A 25,309-nucleotide genomic window follows, 5' to 3' on the forward strand; every position below is an offset into this window, starting at 1 on the left:
TAAAAATAGTACGTGCTAGAACATTTTGAAAGGTATATTCTGATTCTACATACCAATATACATACTAGTTGATGTATCACATCCCAGATGCAAAATGGCTGTTGACTAGTGTTATTACTCTTATTGGTAACGTTGGATGTCCTTATAGCATATTCCCTTCTTATTGTCAGTTCTTTGAATTTTTCAGTATTCCACAATTTTGCTTTACTCTTCTGATTTCTCTTAAACATTAAAATATAGGTCACTAAAACTGACACATTATTGCTGTCTGTGTCTAATGAATCCAACAGTGTCATTAAAAAAATAGATTGCTCTTCACCATGTAGATGAGATGCTGAGCTGCAGATAGGCACAATAAAAAATGCTATATATCTTACCTTTCAGGCAAAAGGCCTTCTTCTCATGTCTATGCTCGCAGCAGCCACAGACAATGGTCGTGTGTGTGTGTGTGTGTGTGTGTGTGTGTGTGTGTGTTTTGTGATTATGTGAATGTGTGCATTTGTTTTCTATGTCAAATTGGCAGAAAGCTAAAGTTTATAGCAGTGTTCCGTTATGCTTGTCCGCAACTCAGTATCTCCTCTATATGGTGAGTAGTAATCTATCCTTTTCATAATATTGTTGTTATTCCGTCCTGAACATTCCACAGTTTACTCTACTGTAGCTAAAACTAGACTACTTGATATCTGTTGTTATTGATGGGTACGAAGGATCTTGGGTAACATGTTCAATATTTCAGGGTAGGATGAAAGATAATCAAGCCCTGGCAAAGGCACTTGTTTCAGTCCAGGATGATATTGGGTGATGAGCAGGGTGGGCCTTCATAGCAGATTGTTGGGGATGTGTGTGGGTATGGCATGGGAAATCTGTTTGTGGTCTAGGTTCGGGGAGCGTTGCCAGTCTTGGAGACCTTCAGGATACTGGGCAAGGGAGCACTCGTCACTGCAGGTATCTCTTCCACACTTGTTGTATGGGAGGGATTTTTTGGTGGGGGAGGGAAGGCAGTGGTCAAAATATGGGTACTGTTTGTGGTTAATGGGATGAGGTGTGGATGGAGCCATCGGAGAGGTGGAGTCAACGCCCAGGAATCTGGCACGTTGGGTAGAGGAGGACCAGGTGAAGCAGTTGGGAGAAAAGTTGTTGAAGTTGTAAAGGAATGTGGATAGGGTGCCATAGCCCTGAGTCCAGATCATGAAGAGATCATCGGTGAAATCGAACTAGACTAGAGGTTGGGGTTTTGAGTGGCTAGGAAGATTTCCTCTAGCTGACCCATAAACTGTATTACGGACACAACACCGTGATTGCAATACAACATTAATTTATTTCTCTCCAAGGAACGTACATCATGGAATATAAAACATTAATTCAAGGATAATCAATATTTCCAGAGTGTCTATAATTACAAATATCAACCCGCAACACCCTCCCCACCCTGGTCAATTTCTAGAGGATTGACCAGTTGAACGGGGCGTGAGATTATGGATCCTTCTGAAGTTTGTAAGGTTACAGTTCGTATTTTCCCATCTCTTCCTTCATGAAGATCTTCTATGCACGCCTTCCTGCACGTGTCGTGGACGAACATCCTCTTGTAGAAGAACGGCATCATCCAGCTGGAGTCTTCCTGAACCTGGCGTTGGTTGATGAGTTTCATGGAAGTTTTTGAGCAGGATCAGATATTCTTTCTTCCACCTGTTCCAGAAGTGTTCTACCATCTTCTGCAGCCGTTGAAATTCCTTGGACAAGTCCTTTCTAACTGGTGATTCTGGACCAGTAGGTAGTGTTGTGAGTCGATCACCTACAAGGAAATGTGCGGGCGTCAGTGGCTCAGATTCCTCTCTCCCTTGCGTAATTGGTCTAGAGTTTAGTGCTGCTTCTATGCTGACCAGGATTGTGTTGAGACATTCTTCGTCCGACTGTGCCTGTCCTAAAACTTTTCCCAGGCAGCGTTAGACAGATCCCACCATCCGTTCCCAGAATCCGCCCCACCAAGGCGCGTGTGGGGCGATGAATTTCCAAGTGATGGCTTGCTGGGCGAGGTACTTGTGTGTCTCGCTTGCCATGAGAGCCTGCCAGACCTCCTTCAGCTCTAAGTGCGTGGCATGGAAGGTAGTAGCATTATCAGTGTAAATTGTGCTGGGCACTCCTCGTCTTCCGGCAAACCTTTGTAGGGCTTGAAGAAATCTGTCAGTTGATATATCTGAGCTTAGTTCCAGGTGTATGGCTCGTGTTGTTGCGCATGTGAATAGAGAAATATACGCTTTCTTCGTAATATGTCCTTGTCTGACATATAATGGACCAGCAAAGTCAATACCTGTTACTGTAAATGGTTTCAGTGGTGAAACTCGTTCAGCTGGTAATGGAGCCTCAGTTTGTTGAACAACGTGAGCTTTTCACCATCTTACAAGGTAGGCAACGGTGTAGAATATGTTTAATTGCCTGTTGAGCTCTAAGGATCCAGAATTCTGTTCTCAGTTCAGATAACACTATGTTTACTCCAAGGTGATGCAAACGAATGTGAGTCTGCTGGATCAGTAAACGTGTGAAATGATGATGTCCTTCAAGAAGAATCGGGTGGCGTTGATCTGAGTAATTCTGCAAACTGCAGCCGTCCACTGAGACGAATAAGACCATTATCCAAGAATGGGTTGTAGCGAGCTATGTGAGAATTACGTGGTAGAGGCATGTTGTTGTATAGTGCATGCAGTTCGAGCGCAAAATGTTGCTGTTGAAAACTTGAATCCAGTAAGTGCGTGCTTGGCCCAAATCTGATGCTGTTAGTTCTCCAGATGTTCTGTTTTCTTTCAGTAAGTGCCGTTTAAAGCGAAGTACCCATCCTGTAACTCTTAACAGCTTGAAATAGCTACTGTACCATGTAGCTGTTAAAATAGGAATCGTTGTTTGTACCATGAAGACTTTGTCTGTTAATTTCTTCTTTTCTGGCAAAGAGTGCTCTTCTGTCTGTAAAATTCGAGGCCACTGTGTTCTGTTCTTTGTTAACCAAGCAGGTCCATGGAACCATACAGAAGCATGGTCAAGTTTATCTGCTGTGGTACCTCTGGAGGTTAGATCAGCTGGATTTTCGTCACCAGGGCAGTGCCTCCACTGTGACTGATTCATTAGTCGTATTTCCGTAACACGGTTTGACACAAAGGTTTTCCATCGATTAGGGTCATGTTGTATCCATCCTAAGGCTACAGTTGGGTCAGTCCACAATGTTGCACGACTTGCATTATAGTTCGTGGCCTTAACAGAAATAATGAAGTAGTCTTGATCCAAGAAGTGTCGCTAGAAGTTCCAGCCGTGGAAGAGTTATTTTTTTGATGGGAGCTAGTCGGTTTTTACTGCAAACTAAATGGACTGATACCATATTTGTTGTGGTGCACCGTACATAAAGGACTGCTCCGTAGGCCTTTTCTGATGCATCGCAAAAGACATGGATTTCTGGCTCAGTGCTTTCAGATACACCAACCCATTGGGGAATTTTTGTGTGTGAACATGATGGCAGTGTTGATACCCACATTCGCCAGCATTTGCTAAGATCGAGGGGTAAAAGCTCATCCCATTCAATTCATCTTGACCAAATTTCTTGAAAAATTATTTTTGCAGTGAGGGACACAGGTGACAACAAACCCAGTGGGTCATAGAATCTAACAGTGTTTCGTAGTACTTCTCGCTTAGTGGCAGGACGATTTATAACATTGTCGGTAACATTGTTGTGAACAGCACTGAGCGTATCAGTCTGTGTGTTCCAGTGGACTCCCAGTACATCCGTATCTGCAGTGTTTATGACACCTTCTGATTGCCATATTCCAATCAGTTAGCTTGAATTTGTGGCCCACTTTGCCATTGGTAGACTGATCTGTCCCATGAGTGATGTAAGCTCATAATATAAGTTAATTACGACATTGTCATCTTTAGCACCTGCTACAAAATCATCCATGTACGATAATTGTTATCTTCAACAAGTAAAGCAGCTCGCGGAAAATTTGTTTTGTGCATTACAGCAAGTTCTTCCAGCGTGGCTGCAAGAAGAAACAGACTGCAGGTAAGTCTGAAAGGTAGCCGGGTGAAGTGGTATGTAATCCTTTCGTCAGTTGTAATATAGTTTCCTTGTTGATCTACGATTACTTTGTATCAAAAAAACGTCGTGAGATCTCTGTCTTTCCTGTGAAGAACTAACTGTAGATATGCTTGTTTGATATCGGCAATTAAGGCTACTCGATGTAGACGATATCTCAGTAGTATTGAAAGAATGTCAGGAAGTAAATTAGGACCTAAGTCTAAAGAGTCATTCAATGAACGTGCATTCTGGTCGTACGACGAACCATCAAATACAATCCTCCATTTGATGACACCTAACTTTTCTTTCTTTACTGAATGATGTGGCAGATAAAATGTGTCCCGCAATTTCTGTCCAGAAGGGGTGACTTCCACATGTTTCTTCTTGATGTGTTCTATCATTTGCGCCTTGTAAATTTGTTTCAGTTTCTTGTCCTCCGTAAGTTTTTTCTCCAGTGAAGCAAATCTCTTCTCTCCTTGCTGAAGATTATTAGATAACATAACGTTGGGTTTTCTGGGGAAAGACACGACTCTTCTTTTGTCTTCGATGCAGTAGGATTTTGAGAAATCTTGCAATATCGCCAATTCCTTCTGATTCAGAGTTGTTGTTTCATCTTCTGTGATTCACATTGTTTCTAAATTCCAGAAACGTCGTAAAATATCGTCTGTTGTCGCTGTCTCTAAACTGATGTAGTTTGCCGTCACAAGGTTAGCCGTGGTGCTTGATTTGCTTCCACTAAGAATCCAACCTAGAATGGAAGGTACCAGAACAACTGATGACGTTAGTCGAATCGGAGGGGAATCTTTAACAATTTTCCAATAGTAATCTGCTCCGATAAGAATCTCGATGGGAAGATCTTCTGTACCATCTCTTAGGTCCGCAAACTGAAGTCCCCGTGTGCGTACAAGTTTTCTTAAATCGGAAGGCACAGTTGGGTGCACGGAAAATGAATATGTGCTGTCAAAAGCAGTCATAGATATCTTGGAATTAGTCCATGTACCCAGTAGTGTGAATTCTACGACTCTACGATGCGTTGAAGTTGCGGATGGCATTTCAAAGGCGTTGACAGATAGATCACGATGTTCTATAGTTCTTAAACCTGGCTCATCAATCAGGAACTTGGAAATGAAGCTTGACTGACTACCGCTATCCAGAACGCAGCAAGTAAGTTTGCTTAATCCTGCGGGTCCACCGACCCAAACTCGAGCTGTCTGAAGATAAGTTAAACTTGCTGAACTTACGTCGATTCTCTCTACAGATGTAGAGCTAATTTGCTGAGAAGATGAAGAAGAGGCAGCGGTGTCAGTACAGATAGCTTTGTGATGACTTTTCGTGCACTTAGAACACGAGACCTTGCCCTTCTTACTGCAGTTTCTAGCATTATGACCTCGGATTAGACATATAAAACAGCGATTATCTTGCTTCAGTTTATCGATACGTTGTTGGCTGTCAGTTACTATGTTGCAGTCTTGAGCCCAATGAGAGCAAGCTTCGCAAAATACGCAATATGGTTGTACCGGTACTTCTCGTTTAGGCTTACGCGGATTTTTCGCTTGCTTTGAATTTCTGTGCAGCGCTGCTGCAGTGGGCGTGAAGCTAGGAGATGACTGATATTCTGTACGAATCTTTTGTGCAGTGAGAGCACCATGAACGTCTTCTTCCAAAAAGTTAAGTAGTTTCAGTACATCTCCTTCTGCTACTTCAGTTCTTCTAGCATGAATGACCCATTTCTGGCACATTTCAGTGGGAAATGCAAGCAGAATTTTCGGAGTGAGAATTTTACCGTATGCCACGACGTCTTCTACTAAGGCACGCAGTGCATGAATACGACGGTTACATTCAAGGAATGTACTGTTCAGCGTTTCAGGTGTCGCTGAGTGTACAGGCTTTAGCGCATCCAAATAATCGAGGTGCGCCTGTATAATGCGATTGCTATCTCCGTATCCATTCAATAAAATTTTCTTTCTTACTTCATACGTGTTAGCCGTTATAGGTATTCCATCTACTAGCAGCTTCGGTTCGCCTGACAGATACCCTCGTAGGAAAACATGTTTGTTTACTATAGAAAGGGATGGGTCTTTTTCAATGGTCGATTCAAATTGTTCCCAGAAGCGGGACCACATTTCAACATCTCCACAAAATGACTCAAGCTTAATTGCTGGTAGCTTGACAGAGTGGAATACAGTGGGTTGTGTGAGCACTGGTGGTGACGTGATATTCATCTGCGACGTTGTGGCTGAAAGCTTGTAATCAATTGCTTTTGTAGCCTTCTGTATAGCGCGTTTGACTTTGTCTATATATTCCTCACAGCTCAGCACGTCTGCATTGTATTCATTGTCGGAGAGAAAATTATGAATAGCGTCATCTAATGAAATGAGCTTCTCTAGAGTTTCTTGAAGACGTTCCCTGTAATATTCAAAATCATCACACGGGCTTTCTATGGTAAGAGCATCAACAGCCGCACAAAACCGCATAGCATTAGTCCTCTCCCTAGTTCACTTTCTTCGAAGTTTTCTAACTGTATCTCTGATTCGTCCTGCATTATGTCTTACTAAAGCTGGCTGTTGTAAGATTGTTTACGAGTGCGCATGTGAATAGCTTAAACGTTTAACAAGCAGCATATGCGCAAACGTAAGTGAACGAAAACCTTTTAATAAAACTAGCTACTCCGAGTGCAAGTTTCAGGTTGCAATACAAAACCGCAAAAATTGTTTTGAAGCAACCAGTTCATGCGATCATATTATATTGGAATGGACTTAGCTTGTGATGCGGTCCGACGTGTTTCCTACAGCGTGAAGTAAGCCGTTAATTGTTGAAATGACGCAGGAAATCGCAATTTCTTCACGGGTTTCGGCACCAAAATATTACGGATACACAACACCGTGATTGCAATACAACATTAATTTATTTCTCTCCAAGGAACGTACATCATGGAATATAAAACATTAATTCAAGGATAATAAATATTTCCAGAGTGTCTATAATTACAAATATCAACCCGCAACAAACTGGTTGGCGTGGGAGTGTGCCGTGCGGATGCTCGTGTGTGTCATGGGTTTGTAAACCTTCCCTTCAGAGGAAAAGTAGTTTGGAGTCATGATAAAGTTGATAAGGTGTGTAAGAAATGGGGTTGTGGGCTTGGAGTTCGATGGATGTTGGGAGAGGTAGTGTTTGATAGCGAAGGCAACATCTACCAAATCAGATTCCAACAACTTGTTGTTGTGATCGGACTTCAATACATGTTGATTACGCACCAGATGAGAGAGTTATCATGTTAGACCGTCATCCAATTCAGACTTCCCACGCATCAATTGAAACAAAATGCTACTGCAAAAAGGTTAAGTATCTGTTGACAAAACTGCTGTATATTATGTTGGAGTTGTTGATATTCCTCGGAGCCACATATGGTGTACCAATCTCTTTGCCGCACTTCTGATTACGTCAAGTGAAGCTTTACAGTTCGTCACTGCACAAAGCCAGCAGGGAATTCTTTATGCGAATAAATAGAATAACCACAATGGAATGTGCTCCGTAATAAAGCTTTGTGCTTAATAAAGGTAGCTATAATCCCCGAAATCACCTACGACCTTTCTACTCAACCCCCCTGTAGGAAAAAATAGTGTACCAGAAGTACCTTTCATAAGATGGATTTTGGAGATACGTATAGATGTACAATCATTACACACTGAAACTGTAGAGATTTCATAGGAAAAGCATAATGGAAATGGTTGTCATTGTCGTCCTCAGTCAGCGCTTTGATACTGCCCTCCACACTACTACTTTCTGTGGAAGTCTCTTCATCTCATAATAACTAATGCAACCTACATCCATTTGAACTTGCTTATTGTATTCATCTCTTGGTCTCACTCTACAGTTTACACACACACACACACCTTCAACACTATTTCTACGATTCCTCAAACTCTCCGATTATGCCCTATCAAGATGGTGAAAAGTTGGGTGCATAATTATGGTCCATACAACTGAATGATATTTATTCTACGTGTTTTGATAAATGTAAATACACTATACAAAACTAATTGGACTTATTTACTACCCAGTTCAATTGATTATTTTGAGATTTTTAACAAAGAAATTGTTTTGGTTGTTTCTCGTTTTTTAAAATACAACTAAAATCTTATTTTCTACATACTGTAACATATTGATCTAGTAGTTTTTGTAATGATGTGCTATAGACATAAAAGTAGTTTACCTTGAGGGAAATGTGCCTTCATTTTATGTTCATCCCTTGTAATAGTTACCTTGTTTGTTAACTATTTTTGTATGTACTTCCAACAGGAGAGAAAGAAGGATATGCTGGAGTTGCTTTGTTAACAAAAGTGAAACCACTTGATGTGAAGTACGGCATTGGTAAAGACGAACATGACTCAGAAGGTCGACTAATCACAGCAGAGTATGAGAAGTTTTTTGTTGTTGGTGCATGTAAGTTCTGTTGATTGTTTCAAACTTTCTGTGTTCGCTAGCATTTGTTACTCCTTATTCATAAATTGAATTTGGAGTTACTGGTACAAATAATGCTAGTATCACACTTTTCTTATTTATATTTTCCAAAGCATTACATTGTTACTTTATTAAGTGCTCGCATTCGCTTGTTTTGGAATGGGTTTGTAATTTTGAATAAAAGTTATATCTATTTTTCACCCCTTTATGCTCTCTTCTGTCCTCCTCGTTTCTCTCTACTCTTTCCATCACATTATTTGGTATATCATATGCTGAAATTGTTTCATAATAGGAACTGGTCTGCAATGTGTACAACATATAGTCATTCATAAAATTAGTTAGTTTTCCTACAGTGGTCGCATTCCTAGCTTTTGAGTGCTACTGTACTCTGAATTTCATTGTGAAAGTATAAGGATGAATTCCTTTGTTAATTTTTCAGATGTGCCCAATGCTGGTCGTGGTCTTGTGACTTTGCCAAAACGTATGAAATGGGATCCAGATCTTCGTGCATACTTGAAAGAGCTTGATGCTAAGAAACCAGTTATTTTATGTGGTGACATGAATGTATCTCACGAAGCAATTGGTATGTATGCAGCATTCCAGCTAATCTTAAAATTGAATGTGCATATACTTCAAAGTTCTCATTGACATTTCATATGTTTGAAAGGTATACGGTAAAAAAGGCACTAAAGAAAAATTCAAGCACTCACTGTTAGATAAATGAGTGGGGAATGCGAGATTGCAGAGGAGAGTGTTGACTGTGAAAAAGTGTGAAGTGTGTGTAAGTCCTCTTCTATTCTAAAAGTAAATCCTGACATTGTGAATGAAGCTACTACAGAACAAGCAATAAAACGTTGAAAGGCTGAAATATAGTCTCAAAAGAGTATAACTATAAGTGGAAAGTATATCTCTTTATTAATCCGTCATTTTTGAAAGGAGCTTACTCCAAAATCTTGAAGTTTTCTGGAGCTAAGGGAAACATTTCATGAGTGAGTACATGGAATGTAACAGGATGGGCTTCCAGTGTTTAAAGGACAAAATGAAATGGCTATTTTCCAGTTACTGTAGTTGCATATTTTGCGATCTCTTTGAAAAAAATAAGTCCAAAATTTTGGAGTAAGGTCCTTTTCTTGAGGAAGTAAGTAACTTGCGTAGTCAATTTATGTTTTTAGTGATGTTTTAAGCTGTTTCTTATTTTTGCTCACACATTTTCCAGAGTTGTTTTCATCGTGCTTATCAAGTCTGTCTTAATCAGTTTCAAATTTGAGAAGCTTCTCTCGGGTGATGATGCCCTGTCCGGAACTGTGAGCATGATTCTGATTGTAATGCAAACATTTGGATATGCTTCTTCCAAATTAGTTTCCAAAATGCACTGAATAAGTTCTTTTGCATCTCAGAGGCCAGCGGATGGGATTTTAAAAGTTTGAGATCCTCGTGAAGTTCGAAAGGCCATATGTCGCTATTTTTGCCTTCTCGAAGTATTGTACTTTGTTTGTTTGTTTTTTTGTTTTTTACAACTAAGACTCAATTTCACACCTACTTTTTCCTGCAAACAGTTGAACTTCTGCAACGTTTGTTTCAAATCTTGTGTTATGGAATTCTTGAATCCAGTCACAAAATGAATGGAAAATATCAATAGTAATAGTTCACTTAACATTGTTCGCATGTAGTAAACTCTCTTATCACACGTGCACTGCCCACCCTAAGTTGGCTCGCCACTCTCTGGCTTGTTCATGCTTAGCTACCACAGGCCCCCAGCCTTTGCAGCATCTTTTCCTTTCCGTGCTGCATATCTATCCTCTTGCTGTTTTTTCTCCCCTCCCTTGGGAAATACGTCGGGGCCGATTTTGAAAACGTATTCTGCATTTTCAGTAGTCAATATCAAAATACTTTCCACTGTTCCTTCTTTCTTTCTTTGTTCACCTTCCCCTGCCCTTCCTCTGCTCCAGTGTTTGAGATTCCTCCTTTTCTGATTCCTTCTTGTGCACTCCTGAAGGCTGCCCCAAGTGATTGATGCATAACAGGTGAGTTGGGAACACGTAATTCTCAGCCCCGGGTCGACATCTAGGGTTTGCACGTTCCCCTGGTACAGGCCAGGCCCAGGGAGAGGTGACTGCCTGAGCTGCTACCTTCACAAATTGCCAATTGGTCCTTCTGTCATGTGTTCAGGAGGTGTGAACAATCACCTAAGGCGGGTGCACCACCCCCCTGAAGCCCCCCCCCCCCCTTGCCCCCACGGATGGAAGGAGATCGCCATCAGAGATGCTGGCGGGCATGGGGGATTTTCTCGCAATGAACCAATCTTCTTCACAGTCAACAGCTACAAAATGTAAACGGAATGAGACTAACGATTCAAAGACCCTTTGAGCTGTGCCAAAGTTTCTCGTGGTTTCACGTACTGAAGACATTCAGTCCTTCTGTAAGATAAATCCATTTATTATTTAGAAAGGTGTTGATGCAATTGCTGGCCGTGTGAAATCCTGCTCTCATTTATGCAATGGCATTTTGCTTTTGGAGATTACTTCTGATTCTCAAGCACAACTACTGCTTGCAGCTTCGCTTGTCCATGGCTATACTGTTCATGTCGAGGCCCATCAAATGCTGAATTCTTCCCATGGTGTTATTTACACTAGGCTTCTCGATGGTCTGACCGAGGTAGAAATCAAAATGTACCTCTCTGATCAGGATGTCATTGCCAGTCATCGGGTGATGAAAAATGTAGATGGTTCCTTAGTGCCCATACGCACAACCTTTCTCACCTTTGATAGAGTAGTTCTTCTGGCAAAGATCAAAGCAGGTTATGAAGTTACCACAGTCAGACCGTATATTCCAATCTGATTTGCTGCTACCAGTGTTATTGTTACAACCACACTGTGTATTCAGAACCCAATGTGCTGCTACCAATGTAATTGTCACAACTATACTCGAGTGAGTCCTGTCGACAGACAGCCAAATGCGTAACCTGTGATAGTGTGCTCATGAGGGCGGCTGTCCGACTCCTTCTCCCCGCTGCATCAACTGCGGTGGTGATCGTGCTGCCTCCTCACAGGATTGTCCCGTTATCTCGATGAGCAGGCTGTCCAATCGATGTGGGTGAAGGAAAAGTGCCATGCCCGGTTACTCGCAAGTTGTTGCCTACTCAGAAACCATGCATTCTACCATCTGGCACCTACAGTACTCTTCTTGCTACATCTTGCCACACAAATAACATCGCCACGCAGACATGCAACCTCAAATATAGCATCACGGTTGTCATTGCGTCCCCGCCTCCTCCCCCAGCTGTGCAGCACGTCACCAAATACTCGCCTCATGGGGCGAAGTCACCAGCTACACAACCGGCAGGCTGGAAAGGACAGAAGGAATGCTCCTGTGAAGACTTCCTATGTCCCTCCAGCTAACCAACACCCGAGTCTTCCTCTGTTAACCGAAGGGCTTGAAGACGTCAAACAAAGGCAAACAGTCTTCTCCTTTGCCAACTCGATGATCCTCTTTGACGGTGTCACCATGTGATACCCTCACCTGGCCACCCTCCATGTTGCCGGTGTGCACCACTAACCGGTTTTCCGACCCGGACTCTGCAGGTCGACAGCAGAAGAATGCCGACACTCCTTCTGCCTCTGTCCTATAGCAGCGAGTATTCTAAGGCTGGCACTCAGCAGCTGCCGAAGTGACACCCCTTCATTTTTCCTCGTCATGACTCTTCTTCAATGGAACATTTGTGGTATTCAATCCAACAAAAAGGATTTACGGCTGCTCTTAGAATCACAGTGTCTACTTGTTCTGTGCCTTCAGTAAACAAAATTGCATCCTCACAACCGCTTTTGGCTCTCACATTTCTTCCCGGTCCATTATGAATTTCCCCTCGAGGTTGGCATTCCATCTTATGGGGGAGTCATGGTTCTCATACGGGATGACGTTCATATTTCCCCCCTTCTCCCTAATTACCCGCCTTCAAGCTGTTGCAGTTTGCCTTTTCTTTCCTCTCTTAACCTTTTCCCTTTGTACCGTTTACATCCCTCCGTCGTATGTCGCAAGGGCAGATTTCCTCCAGCTTCTTGGGCAGCTACCTCACCCCTTTCTACTGCTCAGTGACTTTAATGTGCACCATCCCCTTTGGGGTTCTTCCAGAACCTGTCCAAGAAGTGCCCTCCTGGTTGACCTCCACAGTCATCTTAACGTTTTCTGTCTTAACACAGGAGCACCCACATTGCTTTCAGACTCCTTGTGCACCTGTTCCCATTTGGACCTATCCTTCTGCATTGTCCAGCTTGCCCATCGTCTCGAGTGGTCCATTCTCTCTGACACATCCTCGAGTGACAATTTCCCATGTGCTATCCGTTTGCTGACTCCTGCTCCACCTCTGTGCACATCAAAAAGGCAGCTTACTAAGGCAGACCGGAGGCTTTACTCATCCTTGGCAATCTTCAACGAGCAACATTTCCCCGGGTGTGATGCCTAGCTAGAATATCATAAAAACATTGTCCTCAGTGTCGCAGAATGTTCCATTCCCTGCACTTCCTCTTTACCATGCCATGTCCCGGTCCCTTGGTGGACTGATGTGTTCCACAACACAATTTGTGTGCGGAGACGTGCTCTCCAAGCTTTTAACCATAATACTATGATGGCAAACTGCATTCATTATAAACAGATGCATGTGCAGTGTTGCTGCGTTCTTCGTGATAGCAAACAATCTAGCTGATTTTTATTTACTAGTTCTTTTAACAGTTCCACTCTCTCATCCGTCATGTGGGCCAACCTCCGATGGCTCCCTGGGACCAAGGTCCGTTCCCCAGTTTCCGGTCATACAGAAGTAGACGATGTCACTGTGAACCGTACTGCTATCTCCAACACCTTGGACCACCATTTTGCAGAGATTTTAAGGTCCTCCCACTATCGCCATGCCTTCCTCCAGTGGAAACAAGTGGAGGAGGTTCGGACGATACCTATCTCTTCTCCAAATAGTGAGTGCTACTACACCGCCTTTATTGTGATGGAGCTAGTTTGTGCCCTCACTTCATCCCGATCCTCCACCCCAGGGCCAGATGCTGTTCACATTCAGACGTTGCAGCATCCTTCTCTTATGGGAAAGAACTCGCTGCTTCATACGTACAACCACATCTGAGCAGAGGGTACATTTCTCAGATGCTGACATGAAGCCGCTGTCATACCATGCGAAAGCCCGGTGAAGACGAACACCTTCCTTCTCTCACTCGACTTTTCTCACCAACTGTGTTTGCACGGCGATAGAATGCATGGTTCATTGCCGGTTGGTATGGTGGCTTGAGTCTCGCAATTCACTAACCACTGAACAGTGTGGATTTCGAGTGCAGCATTCTACAGTTGACCACCTCATCACTTTGTGCACCCATTTCATGAATGTTTTTCTGCGGAAATCCCAGATTGTGGCCACGTTTTTCGATTTGGACAAAGTCTACGATACCTGCTGAAGGACTGGTATCCTCCGTACTCTGTACACGTGGGGCTTCCTTCAGGAATTTTTAAAAGATGAAGTTTTCAAGGGACATGTGGGTTGTGCCTTGTCGGACACCTTTATCCAGGAAAATGGTGTACCTCAGGGTTTCATCCTTAGCATAATCCTTTTTGCTATCGACATTAACCCTATAATGGCCTGTCTCCTGCCGGGCGTCTCTGACTCCCTTTTAGTTGCCGATTTTGCCATCTATTGCAGTTCTCCACGGGCTTTTCTCATAAAGCTGCATCTTTAGCGATGTCTCGATCGTCTTTACTCATCGTACATCAACAATGGCTTTCGTTTTTCCACTTACAAAATCGTTTGTTTGAACTTCTGGGGGCGTAATTGATTTCTTCCACAAGCTTTAGATCTTGGGCCTGTTGCTCTTCCAATCGTTAAAACCATGAAATTCTTGGGGCTCAAGCTCAATAAGAAACTTTCTTGTTCCTCCCACATGTGTTACCTAGCAGCCCGCTGTATACGGTCCCTCAGTATCTTACATGTTCTCAATGGTACTTCCTGTGGTGCAGATCGAACCACCCTCCTCTGTTTGTACCAGTCCCTTGTCTGTTCAAAATTAGGCTATGGGTGTTTCATTTAAGCATCAGCATGTCTGTCCCTCATACATCGTCTCAGTGCTATTCACCATTGGGCCATGCATTTGGCCACTGACGCCTTTTACACTAGCCCGGTTGATAGTCTGTATGCAGAAGCTGCCGAACTACCACTGTCCTACCTCTGTGACTTTTTCCTCAACAGATATGCATTCCGTTTGTCTGCCATGTGTGGCCCTCCATCCTATACCTCCTCCTTCAGCGATTTCTTTGATTGCCAGTATGGGGTGTGTCCCTCTTATCTGTTACCTCCTGGAGTTTGCTTTGGGCTCTTACTCCAACAGCAGCTTAACTTCGTGCTACCTGCAACTTTCCGAGTGGGTGTGAACACTTCACCACCTTGGCTTTGTGCGGCAGCCCTTCTTCGTCTTGGCTTTTATTCATTTCCTAAGGATACTACTTCTGCCCAGCTCTATTGCATTCAGTTTTATGACCTTTGCACAGAACTTCACAATAGTGCCTTTTTTTACACTGATGGCTCTCGGACTGATGGTGATGTCGTGTGTGCCTTTGTGATTGGCACCAATGTTTTTCGGTATTGGCTTCTGGAACATTGCTCGGTATTTATAGCAGAGCTCTTCATCCTGTGTCAGGCCACACAGTACATCCAACAACACAGGCTTTTCAGGTGCGTCATCTGCTTCTTCAAAGTCTCTTTGTGCAGCGCACCATCCATCCCTTAGTGCAACGGGATCAGGAATGCTGTCACTTTCTCACTCTCATTGGAACTACTGTGATGTTATTGAGAGTTCCTGGCCATGTCGATCTGACAGGAAACGAGGCCGCTGATGCTGCTGCCATGGCTGTAGTCCTGGTACTTCAGCCCGCTAGTACTTATATTCCCTCTGTTGATCTCTGTTTTGCTGTCCACCAGCAGGTGGTGTCACTTTGGCACCACTACTGGTCCTCCCTTCATGGGAACAAGCTCCGGGTTATTAAGCCTGTCCAAGTGGTTTGGATGGCCCCCTCTTGGTCCTCTCGCCACAAGGTGATCGTTTTGACTAGGTTGCGTACTGTTTTAGCGAACGACATGTGAGCTGTCAACTTTGTTTTACTTTTTATCCGTCGTAGCAACATGGCAAAGACCAATTAATTTTTAGTTCTGGACCTCCATTTCATTATGTCATATTTTATATACCTTTCTCATGTCCCTGTTTTCACCTTTCTTCTCTTCCGTCAATTTTGATTGACATGTAGTAGTTTTTAACTCCTCTCTTTGTCTTCGTGTTCTACGGTTTTGACCTGGACACACATGACCCTAGTTGTATTAGCACCTTAAAACAAAACAAAACAAACAAATGTGCATTGCAATGATACCCTCAAAATTAACATTTCGTTCAAGATTGCTTCACACTCGTTAAGAGTTAGGAGTCATCAGTTTTATTTTTTCTGGTAATTCACCCTTTCGATTACATCATCAAACTGAAAAATCACTTTTACTTCTCAGATTTCATTTTCCCACATGTTTCAGACACAGATTTTAATGTCAATTTTAATTTAGTTTTTATAAGATCACATAAACTTTATTGATGAACCTGAAAAATGTTTTAACTGTTGTAGGAGTGTTAGCTGTATCTATTGAAAGCAAATTCCAAAGTGGCATCTGCACAGTGAGAAGAGTGCTCAGGGATTAATATTGAATATTGTCGTTCTGAATTCTTTATTAATTCCAACCATATTTGCGCCATTATCATATCCCTGTCGTCGAGAGTTTTTGGATATCAGGGCCATTAATTTGTAGTTCCTTGAAAACAGCGTTTTTTAAAAACTGTCACGTTGTTACTGCGACAGCAATAAAACCAAAGGTAGTTTCACAGCTTGATAGACCACAAGTGTCCCGTATCAAACTGTTAGTCTCAACTTGCTACCTCAAATTGGCCTACAAAAACTACATAAGCTCCAGCGCATGCATGTTGAGTGAGTTTTTCAACATTCTCATGCTCTCTTCGCACAAACCATTAGTTCTAGAGAAAAAAATGAATAGGACCTTTCTTGTAGGAAATTTAATATAGTTTAATTTTGTACTGTGCCATGTTTTCACTGAAAGGTGTGATTTTCAAGTTATTCAAGAAAAACTTGCAAAAGTGGTATTAAATGTGTTCTATTTCTGAAACCATTCGGAATAGGGCATACATCCGTATGAAATTTTTTTGTTCAGAATCACTGATACTATCACTCCTGAAAGCATGTACCTTTCCTCCTGACTTACCCTGTATATTGACTCTTTATATATATATATATATATATATAAAAACAAAGATGAGGTGACTTACCGAACAAAAGCGCTGGCAGGTCGATAGACACACAAACAAACACAAACACACACACAAAATTCAAGCTTTCGCAACAAACTGTTGCCTCATCAGGAAAGAGGGAAGGAGAGGGGAAGACGAAAGGAAGTGGGTTTTAAGGGAGAGGGTAAGGAGTCATTCCAATCCCGGGAGCGGAAAGACTTACCTTAGGGGGAAAAAAGGACAGGTATACACTCGCACACACGCACATATCCATCCATACATACAGACACAAGCAGACACATGTCTGTATGTATGGATGGATATGTGCGTGTGTGCGAGTGTATACCTGTCCTTTTTTCCCCCTAAGGTAAGTCTTTCCGCTCCCGGGATTGGAATGACTCCTTACCCTCTCCCTTAAAACCCACTTCCTTTCGTCTTCCCCTCTCCTTCCCTCTTTCCTGATGAGGCAACAGTTTGTTGCGAAAGCTTGAATTTTGTGTGTGTGTTTGTGTTTGTTTGTGTGTCTATCGACCTGCCAGCGCTTTTGTTCGGTAAGTCACCTCATCTTTGTTTTTATATATAATTTTTCCCACGTGGAATGTTTCCTTCCATTATATATATATATATATATATATATATATATATATATATATATATATATATATATATATATATATATATATATATATATAAAAAAAACAAAGATGATGTGACTTACCAAATGAAAGTGCTGGCAGGTCGACAGACACACAAACATACACACAAAATTCAAGCTTTCGCAACAAACTGTTGCCTCATCAGGAAAGAGGGAAGGAGAGGGAAAGACGAAAGGATGTGGGTTTTAAGGGAGAGGGTAAGGAGTCATTCCAATCCCGGGAGCGGAAAGACTTACCTTAGGGGGAAAAAAGGACGGGTATACACTCGCGCGCGCGCACACACACACACACATATCCATCCACACATATACAGACACAAGCAGACATATTTAAAGACAAAGAGTTTGGGCAGAGATGTCAGTCGAGGCAGAAGTGCAGAGGCAAAGATGTTGTTGAATGACAGGTGAGGTATGAGTGGCGGCAACTTGAAATTAGCGGAGATTGAGGCCTGGTGGATAACGGGAAGAGAGGATATATTGAAGAGCAAGTTCCCATCTCCGGAGTTCGGATAGGTTGGTGTTAGTGGGAAGCATCCAGATAACCCGGACGGTGTAACACTGTGCCAAGATGTGCTGGCCGTGCACCAAGGCATGTTTAGCCACAGGGTGATCCTCATTACCAACAAACACTGTCTGCCTGTGTCCATTCATGCGAATGGACAGTTTGTTGCTGGTCATTCCCACATAGAATGCGTCACAGTGGGTTGGCAGGCCTGGGTAACCAAGAAGGCTTCCTCTAAGCGACCCATGAATAGGTTGGCGTACACCCAACCCAAAGTTATAAGTTAAGATATACAAATGTGCACTTTAAGCTTAATTGTGCATCTTAGCGTGGCTTACGAAATCGCAATGCTCTTGGAGTATTCTGATGTCCTGTTTCTTTTACGAAATAATGTAATACCTCTTAATGCTATATACATATGAACATACGTAAATGTTCACTTGAGACTGACAAAGTGGGTAAATTTGGGCAGTAGTATTGAATAAAATGTTTTATTTCAAATATATTGACAGTTTTAGTAGAGTTTTACAAACCTGCAAAAAAAAATTACCCACAAGGCCTTATATCTACTCCTCGAGTAGAATATAAACCGCCAGTTACACAGTTTCTTGGCTTCACAGGTAACCTTGTTAATTTTTTATACTTTTTGAAAAAGTTATTGTCCATAGTTCTGGCATTGCAAGAAATTTGTATTCCTTTTTACTAGGTTTTTGCTATCCTGTGTGAATGTAAACCTGATATTAAATACTGCATAATTGTATTGTAGAGTATGAATAAACAAAATTGACATTGAAATCACCGCTCAGCAAAATATTAGTGTTCTTTGAGTCACAGAATCTAGATTTGAAATTAATATTATGCTAAGGGCAGCTATCTTATTTTGCATTCCTCATTTGGATAGTACATCTACATCCATACTCCGCAAGCCACCTGACGGTGTGTGGCAGAGGGTACCTTGAGTACCTCTATCGGTTCTCCCTTCTATTCCAGTCTCATATTGTTCGTGGAAAGGAGGGTTGTCTGTATGCTTCTGTGTGGGCTCTAATCTCTCTGATTTTATCCTCATGGTCTCTTCGCGAGATATACATAGGAGGGAGCAATATACTGCTTGACTTTTCAGTGAAGGTATGTTCTCGAAACTTCAACAAAAGCCCGTACCGAGCTGCTGAGGGTCTCTCCTGCAGAGTCTTCCACTGGAGTTTATCTATCATCTCCATAACGCTTTCGCGATTACTAAATGATCCTGTAACGAAGCGCGCTGCTCTCCGTTGGATCTTCTCTATCTCTTCTATCAACCCTATATGGTACGGATCCCACACTGCTGAGCAGTATTTAAGCAGTGGGCGAACAAGCGTATTGTAACCTACTTCCTTTGTTTTCGGATTGCATTTCCTTAGGATTCTTCCAATGAATCTCACTCTGTCATCTGCTTTACCAACGATCAACTTTATATGATCATTCCATTTTAAATCACTCCTAATACGTACTCCCAGATAATTTATGGAATTAACTGCTTCCAGTTGCTGACCTGCTATTTTGTAGCTAAATGATAAGGGAACTATCTTTCTATGTATTCGCAGCACATTACACTTGTCTACACTGAGATTCAATTGCCATTCCCTGCACCATGTGTCAATTCGCTGCAGATCCTCCTGCATTTCAGTACAATTTTCCATTGTTACAACCTCTCGATACACCACAGCATCATCCGCAAAAAGCCTCAGTGAACTTCCGTTGTCATCCACAAGGTCATTTATGTGTATTGTGAATAGCAACGGTCCTACAACACTCCCCTGCGGCACACCTGAAATCACTCTTACTTCGGAAGACTTCTCTCCATTGAGAGTGACAAGCTGCGTTCTGTTTTCTAGAAACTCTTCAATCCAGTCACGCAATTGGTCTGATAGTCCATATGTTCTTACTTTGTTCATTAAACGACTGTGGGGAACTGTATCGAACACCTTGCAGAAGTCAAGAAACACAGCATCTACTTGTGAACCCATGTCTATGGCCCTCTGAGTCTCATGGACGAATAGCGCGATCTGGGTTTCACACGACCGTCTTTTTCAAAACGCATGCTGATTCCTACAGAGTAGATTTCTAGTCTTCAGAAAAGTCAATATACTCTAACATAATACGTGTTACAAAATTCTACAATTGATTGACGTTAGAGATATAGGTCTACAGTTTTGCAGATCTGTTTGACATCCCTTCTTGAAAATGGGTATGACCTGTGCCCTTTTCCAATCCTTTGGAACGCTACGCTCTTCTAGAGACCTACGGTACACCGCTGCAAGAAGGGGGGCAAGTTCCTTCGCATACTGTTGCATAAAATCGAACTGGTATCCCACCAGGTCCAGCGGCCTTTCCTCTTTTGAGCGATTTTAATTGTTTCTCTATCCCTCTGTCGTCTATTTCGATATCTACCATTTTGTCATCTGTGCGACAATCTAGAGAAGGAATTACAGTGCAGTCTTCCTCTGTGAAACAGCTTTGGAAAAAGACATTTAGTATTTCAGCCTTTAGTCTCTCATCCTGTTTCAGCACCATTTTGGTCACAGTGTGTCTGGACATTTTGTTTTGATCCACCTACCGCTTTGACATAAGACCAAAATTTCTTAGGATTTTGTGCCAAGTCAGTACATAGAACTTTACTTTCGAATTCATTGAACGCCTCTCGCATAGCCCTCCTCACACTACATTCCGCTTCGCGTAATTTTTGTTTGTCTGCAAGGCATTGGCTATGTTTATGTTTGTTGTGAAGTTCCCTTTGCTTCCGCAGCAGTTTTCTAACTCGGTTGTTGTACCACGGTGGCTCTTTTCCATCTCTTACGATCTTGCTTGGCACATACTCATCTAACGCATATTGTACGATGGTTTTGAACTTTGTCCACTGATCCTCAACACTGTCTGTACTTGAGACAAAACTTTTGTGTTGAGCCGTCAGGTACTCTGAAATCTGCTTTTTGTTACTTTTGCTAAACAGAAAAATTTTCAGGCCCAGAAGACCAGCCATTTATGTTAATATTTAAAATTTTGCATTTATACTTAATATATCTGAAAGGGTAGCATATGCAAAAAAGAACCAATATTATAAGTGAAAGCTTATCTTTGCTTGTAGCTGTACTATATGTATATTAATTTGAACCTCAAACTTTTCCTATTTGTATGTTAGTGTTACTTAACAGTAACGATAGTATTGGCTGTTGACATCACATGTCCTATGCTGTTGACATCACATGTCCTATGCTCTGAATATCTGCTGTCATTGGCTGGTGAGATCATGTGACATGGGCTATAAATGGCTGACAAAAGCGCATCACAGTCTCGATTTCAGTGCTTTGGAAGCTAATTTGCTGTATTTGGTGGAATTTGTTGTTGCTGCGTATCAAAGATCTTACCAAAACACATTGTTTTTTGGCTGTTTCATTTCATAAGGTGCAGGGAAAATCTACACCGATGTATAAAACCTGTATTATTTAAAGGATTGGTAAGTTTTACAGCTGCGAGGGAAAGTATACTGTCACTTAACATGGGAAAAAATGTGTTTTTAACTGGGAAATCTGGGAATTTGTTTTTCTTGCCCACGTATACGCCCTGATTAAATTCGTTGCCAAATGAATGTCAGTTGCCTGTTTCACTGTCAGCTCTCAGAAATATGATGTGAACAGTAAAATTTTGTTAGTTTCGTACAACGGAGAGTGACCAGTATCGATGGTGTTGTGCCCCAGCCAATTTATTTCGCTCTAAGATGTAGGTGTACCTACAGTGTCTTGTACATCTTTCAGGGACTGTAAGAGCCATCCTGTCCAATGTATGAGGGGCCACATTCTCAACAGATCTTGCACATTGCACTTCGTCACCTACCAACGTCTCTGGTGCCTGTGTATCTGTGCTACGTGCACAGTGGCGCGGTCTAAGAGTTCAAAAAGACAGAGAAAGTGCTGGAGCATCAGTCTTTTAGTTCACTCTGAAGACATCTGAAGTATATAAAACTCAGATTATCTCTCTATACATACCAGCAAAATTTTTAAATTTAGTCATAAAATCTATGAAAATTGGGTAGGGAGTATGCACAATATGACCCTAGAAAAATGCAACAATTGATAAAACTCTGGAATTTTTTTATTTGAGAATCGCTGGATACCCTGTTCAGTTTCTAATTCGTAGTTCATATTTCAGCCACATGTGAAGTGGTACATGCATTTTGTGCATAATTTACTTTGTGTACTTCCTAGTGGTTTTGGATGTTAGAGTATAAATTAGAATGGAATATGTTCCACTGTAATCCTAACAGCTTCAACTCAGACTTAACATCTGACTACTTTATGTAGATTTGGCCAATCCCAAGACCAACACAAAGAACGCTGGCTTTACTCAAGAGGAGCGTGATGGCATGACTGCCCTTCTCAAGGAAGGATTCATTGATTCATTCAGACAGTTGTATCCTGATAAAACTGGAGCATATACTTTTTGGACATACATGGGAAATGCTCGGTCTAGGAATGTTGGCTGGTGAGTAACTTTCCACTGAATGTTCACACATTTAATTTCATATTTTGTGACTATAATTTTTCGTTTTTAATGTTGTGCTTTGATATGTGAATACTTGATAATTAGTATATTGTCTGAAACCAATCCATTGGAAACATCTTGGTGAAAGATTCATAAGTTCTTGTGTCTAAAAGCTGTGACATCTCAATCTGTAAATTAGTAGAATAAATGTGTCAACACAAAAAAGATGCCTTCTCTCATTGAACAGTTATGAAATAAATTATTAATTATTAGTGATGCATAGTAAGGGTATATTGAGGCTTTTATGTTAGTTAGCATTTTTCCGGCCACTGATTATACTGTGCCCCATAAACTGGATGTACCGTATTTACTCGAATCTAAGCCGCACTCGAATCTAAGCCGCACCTAAAAAATGAGACTCGAAATAAAGGAAAAAAAAAATTCCCGAATCTAAGCCGCACCTGAAATTTGCGACTCGAAATTCAAGGGGAGAGAAAAGTTTTAGGCCGCACCTCCAAATCGAAACAAAGTTGGCCCATTGTAATATGAGACACAATTTACATCAAATGAATGACGATACAGCGACAGTAGTTTGGCTCGAGTGGTAAGCTTAGCAGTTAAGCTTTACCAGGTAGCCATTGCTATGCGTCAGGCGCTCCGTCCGTATTTATACAAGTACCCTTCCTTTTTCACGTGCTCTGTCTGGTTTGAATCTGATAAGTGCCGTTTTCTTTGTTATAGGTGTTCACGTCATCCTAAGCTGAAAATGCATTACTGTACTGTGTCTTGCATTGTTTGTCGCATTCTGATAGTGCGTGTTTACGCCCTGTCGCCGCTCGCGGCACGGCTTGCTTTTGTGCGCGCTACCGCCGCTTAAAAAGAGAGGAATCGTCTCATTAGCAAAACAATAGCAAGAGACTGCTATTTGTTGTTACTCACACTGCTGCTTTCTTTGATAATGATCAACAAGAACCAAATAATAGACTGCATATGATAGAACATGTTCTGCACGAGTGTTCGGCGAAAATTTTTCTCCGTTTGAAAATCTTTGCGGCCGCTTCTTTAGTACATCAAATTCTGCACAGAAATTAGTCATCTTAGATTTAAAAATCTAGTCAGTTGCCGTGCTTCATTTCTGACTGTATCACATTAGGCATAAGAATAATACGAATATAAACATGAAACGATACGTATATTCTTCCGCGTTTGCTGTTGTCTCAATCTAGTTTCGTAGTTTATTAGGCAGACAGGACTTAAATGAGATAGCAGCAAACGTGAAAGAATACATGGCAAAATGTTTATATTCGATTATTCTTATGGTGAAGAGAATACTGCATGTGATTCACATTTCATCAGGTTCCTATTAGCAGCCATCTCTTCTCACTGGTAGGAAAAAATTCAGAACGTAGACTTGGCCATATGGACAAACATCCTAAACAGTCTTGCCAGTCGGATTTTCGTAGTAAATTGAAATTCTGCTACATTCGAAGATGAAAAATACGGAATTTGTATTTACTTCGTTGGATAATGTATGAAAATGCAGTGGTCGAAACTCGGGGCGGAGAAAAAAAAAAAAGCTCGTCTTCCACCTTTCTTTTTTTTTTAAATTTATTTACTGACGCAGAGGTTTTGGCGAAAGTATTTATCTTTGTGCCTACACAGCATACCTGTGTAGCGCTACATATATTCGACAGAAGTTATAGTTGTAGTGGCACCTACCAACATTTTTCTGAACTCCGCTTGCTTTGCACTCGATTCTAAGCCGCAGGCGGTTTTTTGGATTACAAAAATCGGAAAAAAAGTGCGGCTTAGATTCGAGTAAATATGGTAGATACGGATAGTGAGAAATAGTGCAACAGATGGAGTATAGGGATAAAGGTGAAACCTCAAGGAGTAGGGCCTATAGTGAAAGACGAAAACAAACTTAAATAGACATCAAAACACAATGAAATCAAAGAGAAAAATAAATAAAAGGATGGTATTAGTGGAATGCTGGTCAGCAGGTGGACACATGTGAAGAGAGGAGGCAGGAGATGTAACTAAATTTACGTCTGGTATAGGATGGTGCAGAAAAACAAATGAAAATACATAATGTTGAAAGAGGAAGTGAGATCTGTTTGAAGGGCCAGGAATAATTACATTGGCAGGCAGAACATTAACTGATAAAGTATAGGAGATAAGGTGGAACCTGAAAGAGCAGGGAATATAGTGAAACTCTGTTTTCATTGCACCTATGAAGACTCAGCACCTCCTCTATGAGGTCATTAGCAATCTGTCCTTCCCATGTTGTTGTTGTTATTCTACCCAGGACTTTCCATTGGGATAGTGGTCTCAGGCTAGCATTTAAGAGTATCTGTGTTCAAATCCTAGTATGGGTATCCAGATTAAGGTTTTTGTGGTCATTCTAATTTGATTAAGGCAGATATTAGGATGTTTCCTGTGAAAGGGCATAGCGATGAGCAGATAGAGAACCAACTTCAGAGGATAACATCGTAGACCTTCCGGCAACAAATAGACCTGAACTTATCAAATCAGTTAACACAGAGGAAGGTATTAGTGATCATAAAGCTGTGACAGCATATATGACAACGGGTCCTCCAAGGAATGTCAAAAAAGGCAGGAAGATGTATTTGCTCAGCAAGGGTGACAGGATACAAATTTCAGGATACCTCAGCAGTCAGCATCAAATATTCGGTGATGAGGATGAAGATGTAGAGAACAAACGGAAAAAACTCAAAGGCATCATTCAATATGCCGTAGACAAGTATGTTCCCAGTGAGGTTTTAAGGGATGGGAAA

General features: G+C 41.6%; 1 protein-coding gene across 5 annotated transcripts in view; it reads left to right on the plus strand.

Annotated features, from left to right (window-relative positions):
• Positions 1-25,309, plus strand: part of LOC126419931 (DNA-(apurinic or apyrimidinic site) endonuclease) — a 61,817-nt gene that overhangs the window by 30,169 nt on the left and 6,339 nt on the right. For all 5 annotated transcript variants that reach the window (XM_050087224.1, XM_050087221.1, XM_050087220.1 and 2 more), the window contains exons 4-6: positions 8,357-8,500; positions 8,958-9,101; positions 22,331-22,511. In XM_050087224.1, the coding sequence (XP_049943181.1) occupies positions 8,357-8,500; positions 8,958-9,101; positions 22,331-22,511 (469 nt within the window). The remainder of the gene's footprint in view (positions 1-8,356; positions 8,501-8,957; positions 9,102-22,330; positions 22,512-25,309) is intronic.

Source organism: Schistocerca serialis, chromosome 9 (assembly GCF_023864345.2).
Source record: "Schistocerca serialis cubense isolate TAMUIC-IGC-003099 chromosome 9, iqSchSeri2.2, whole genome shotgun sequence".
In the NCBI taxonomy this organism is placed as follows: Eukaryota; Metazoa; Arthropoda; class Insecta; order Orthoptera; family Acrididae; genus Schistocerca; species Schistocerca serialis.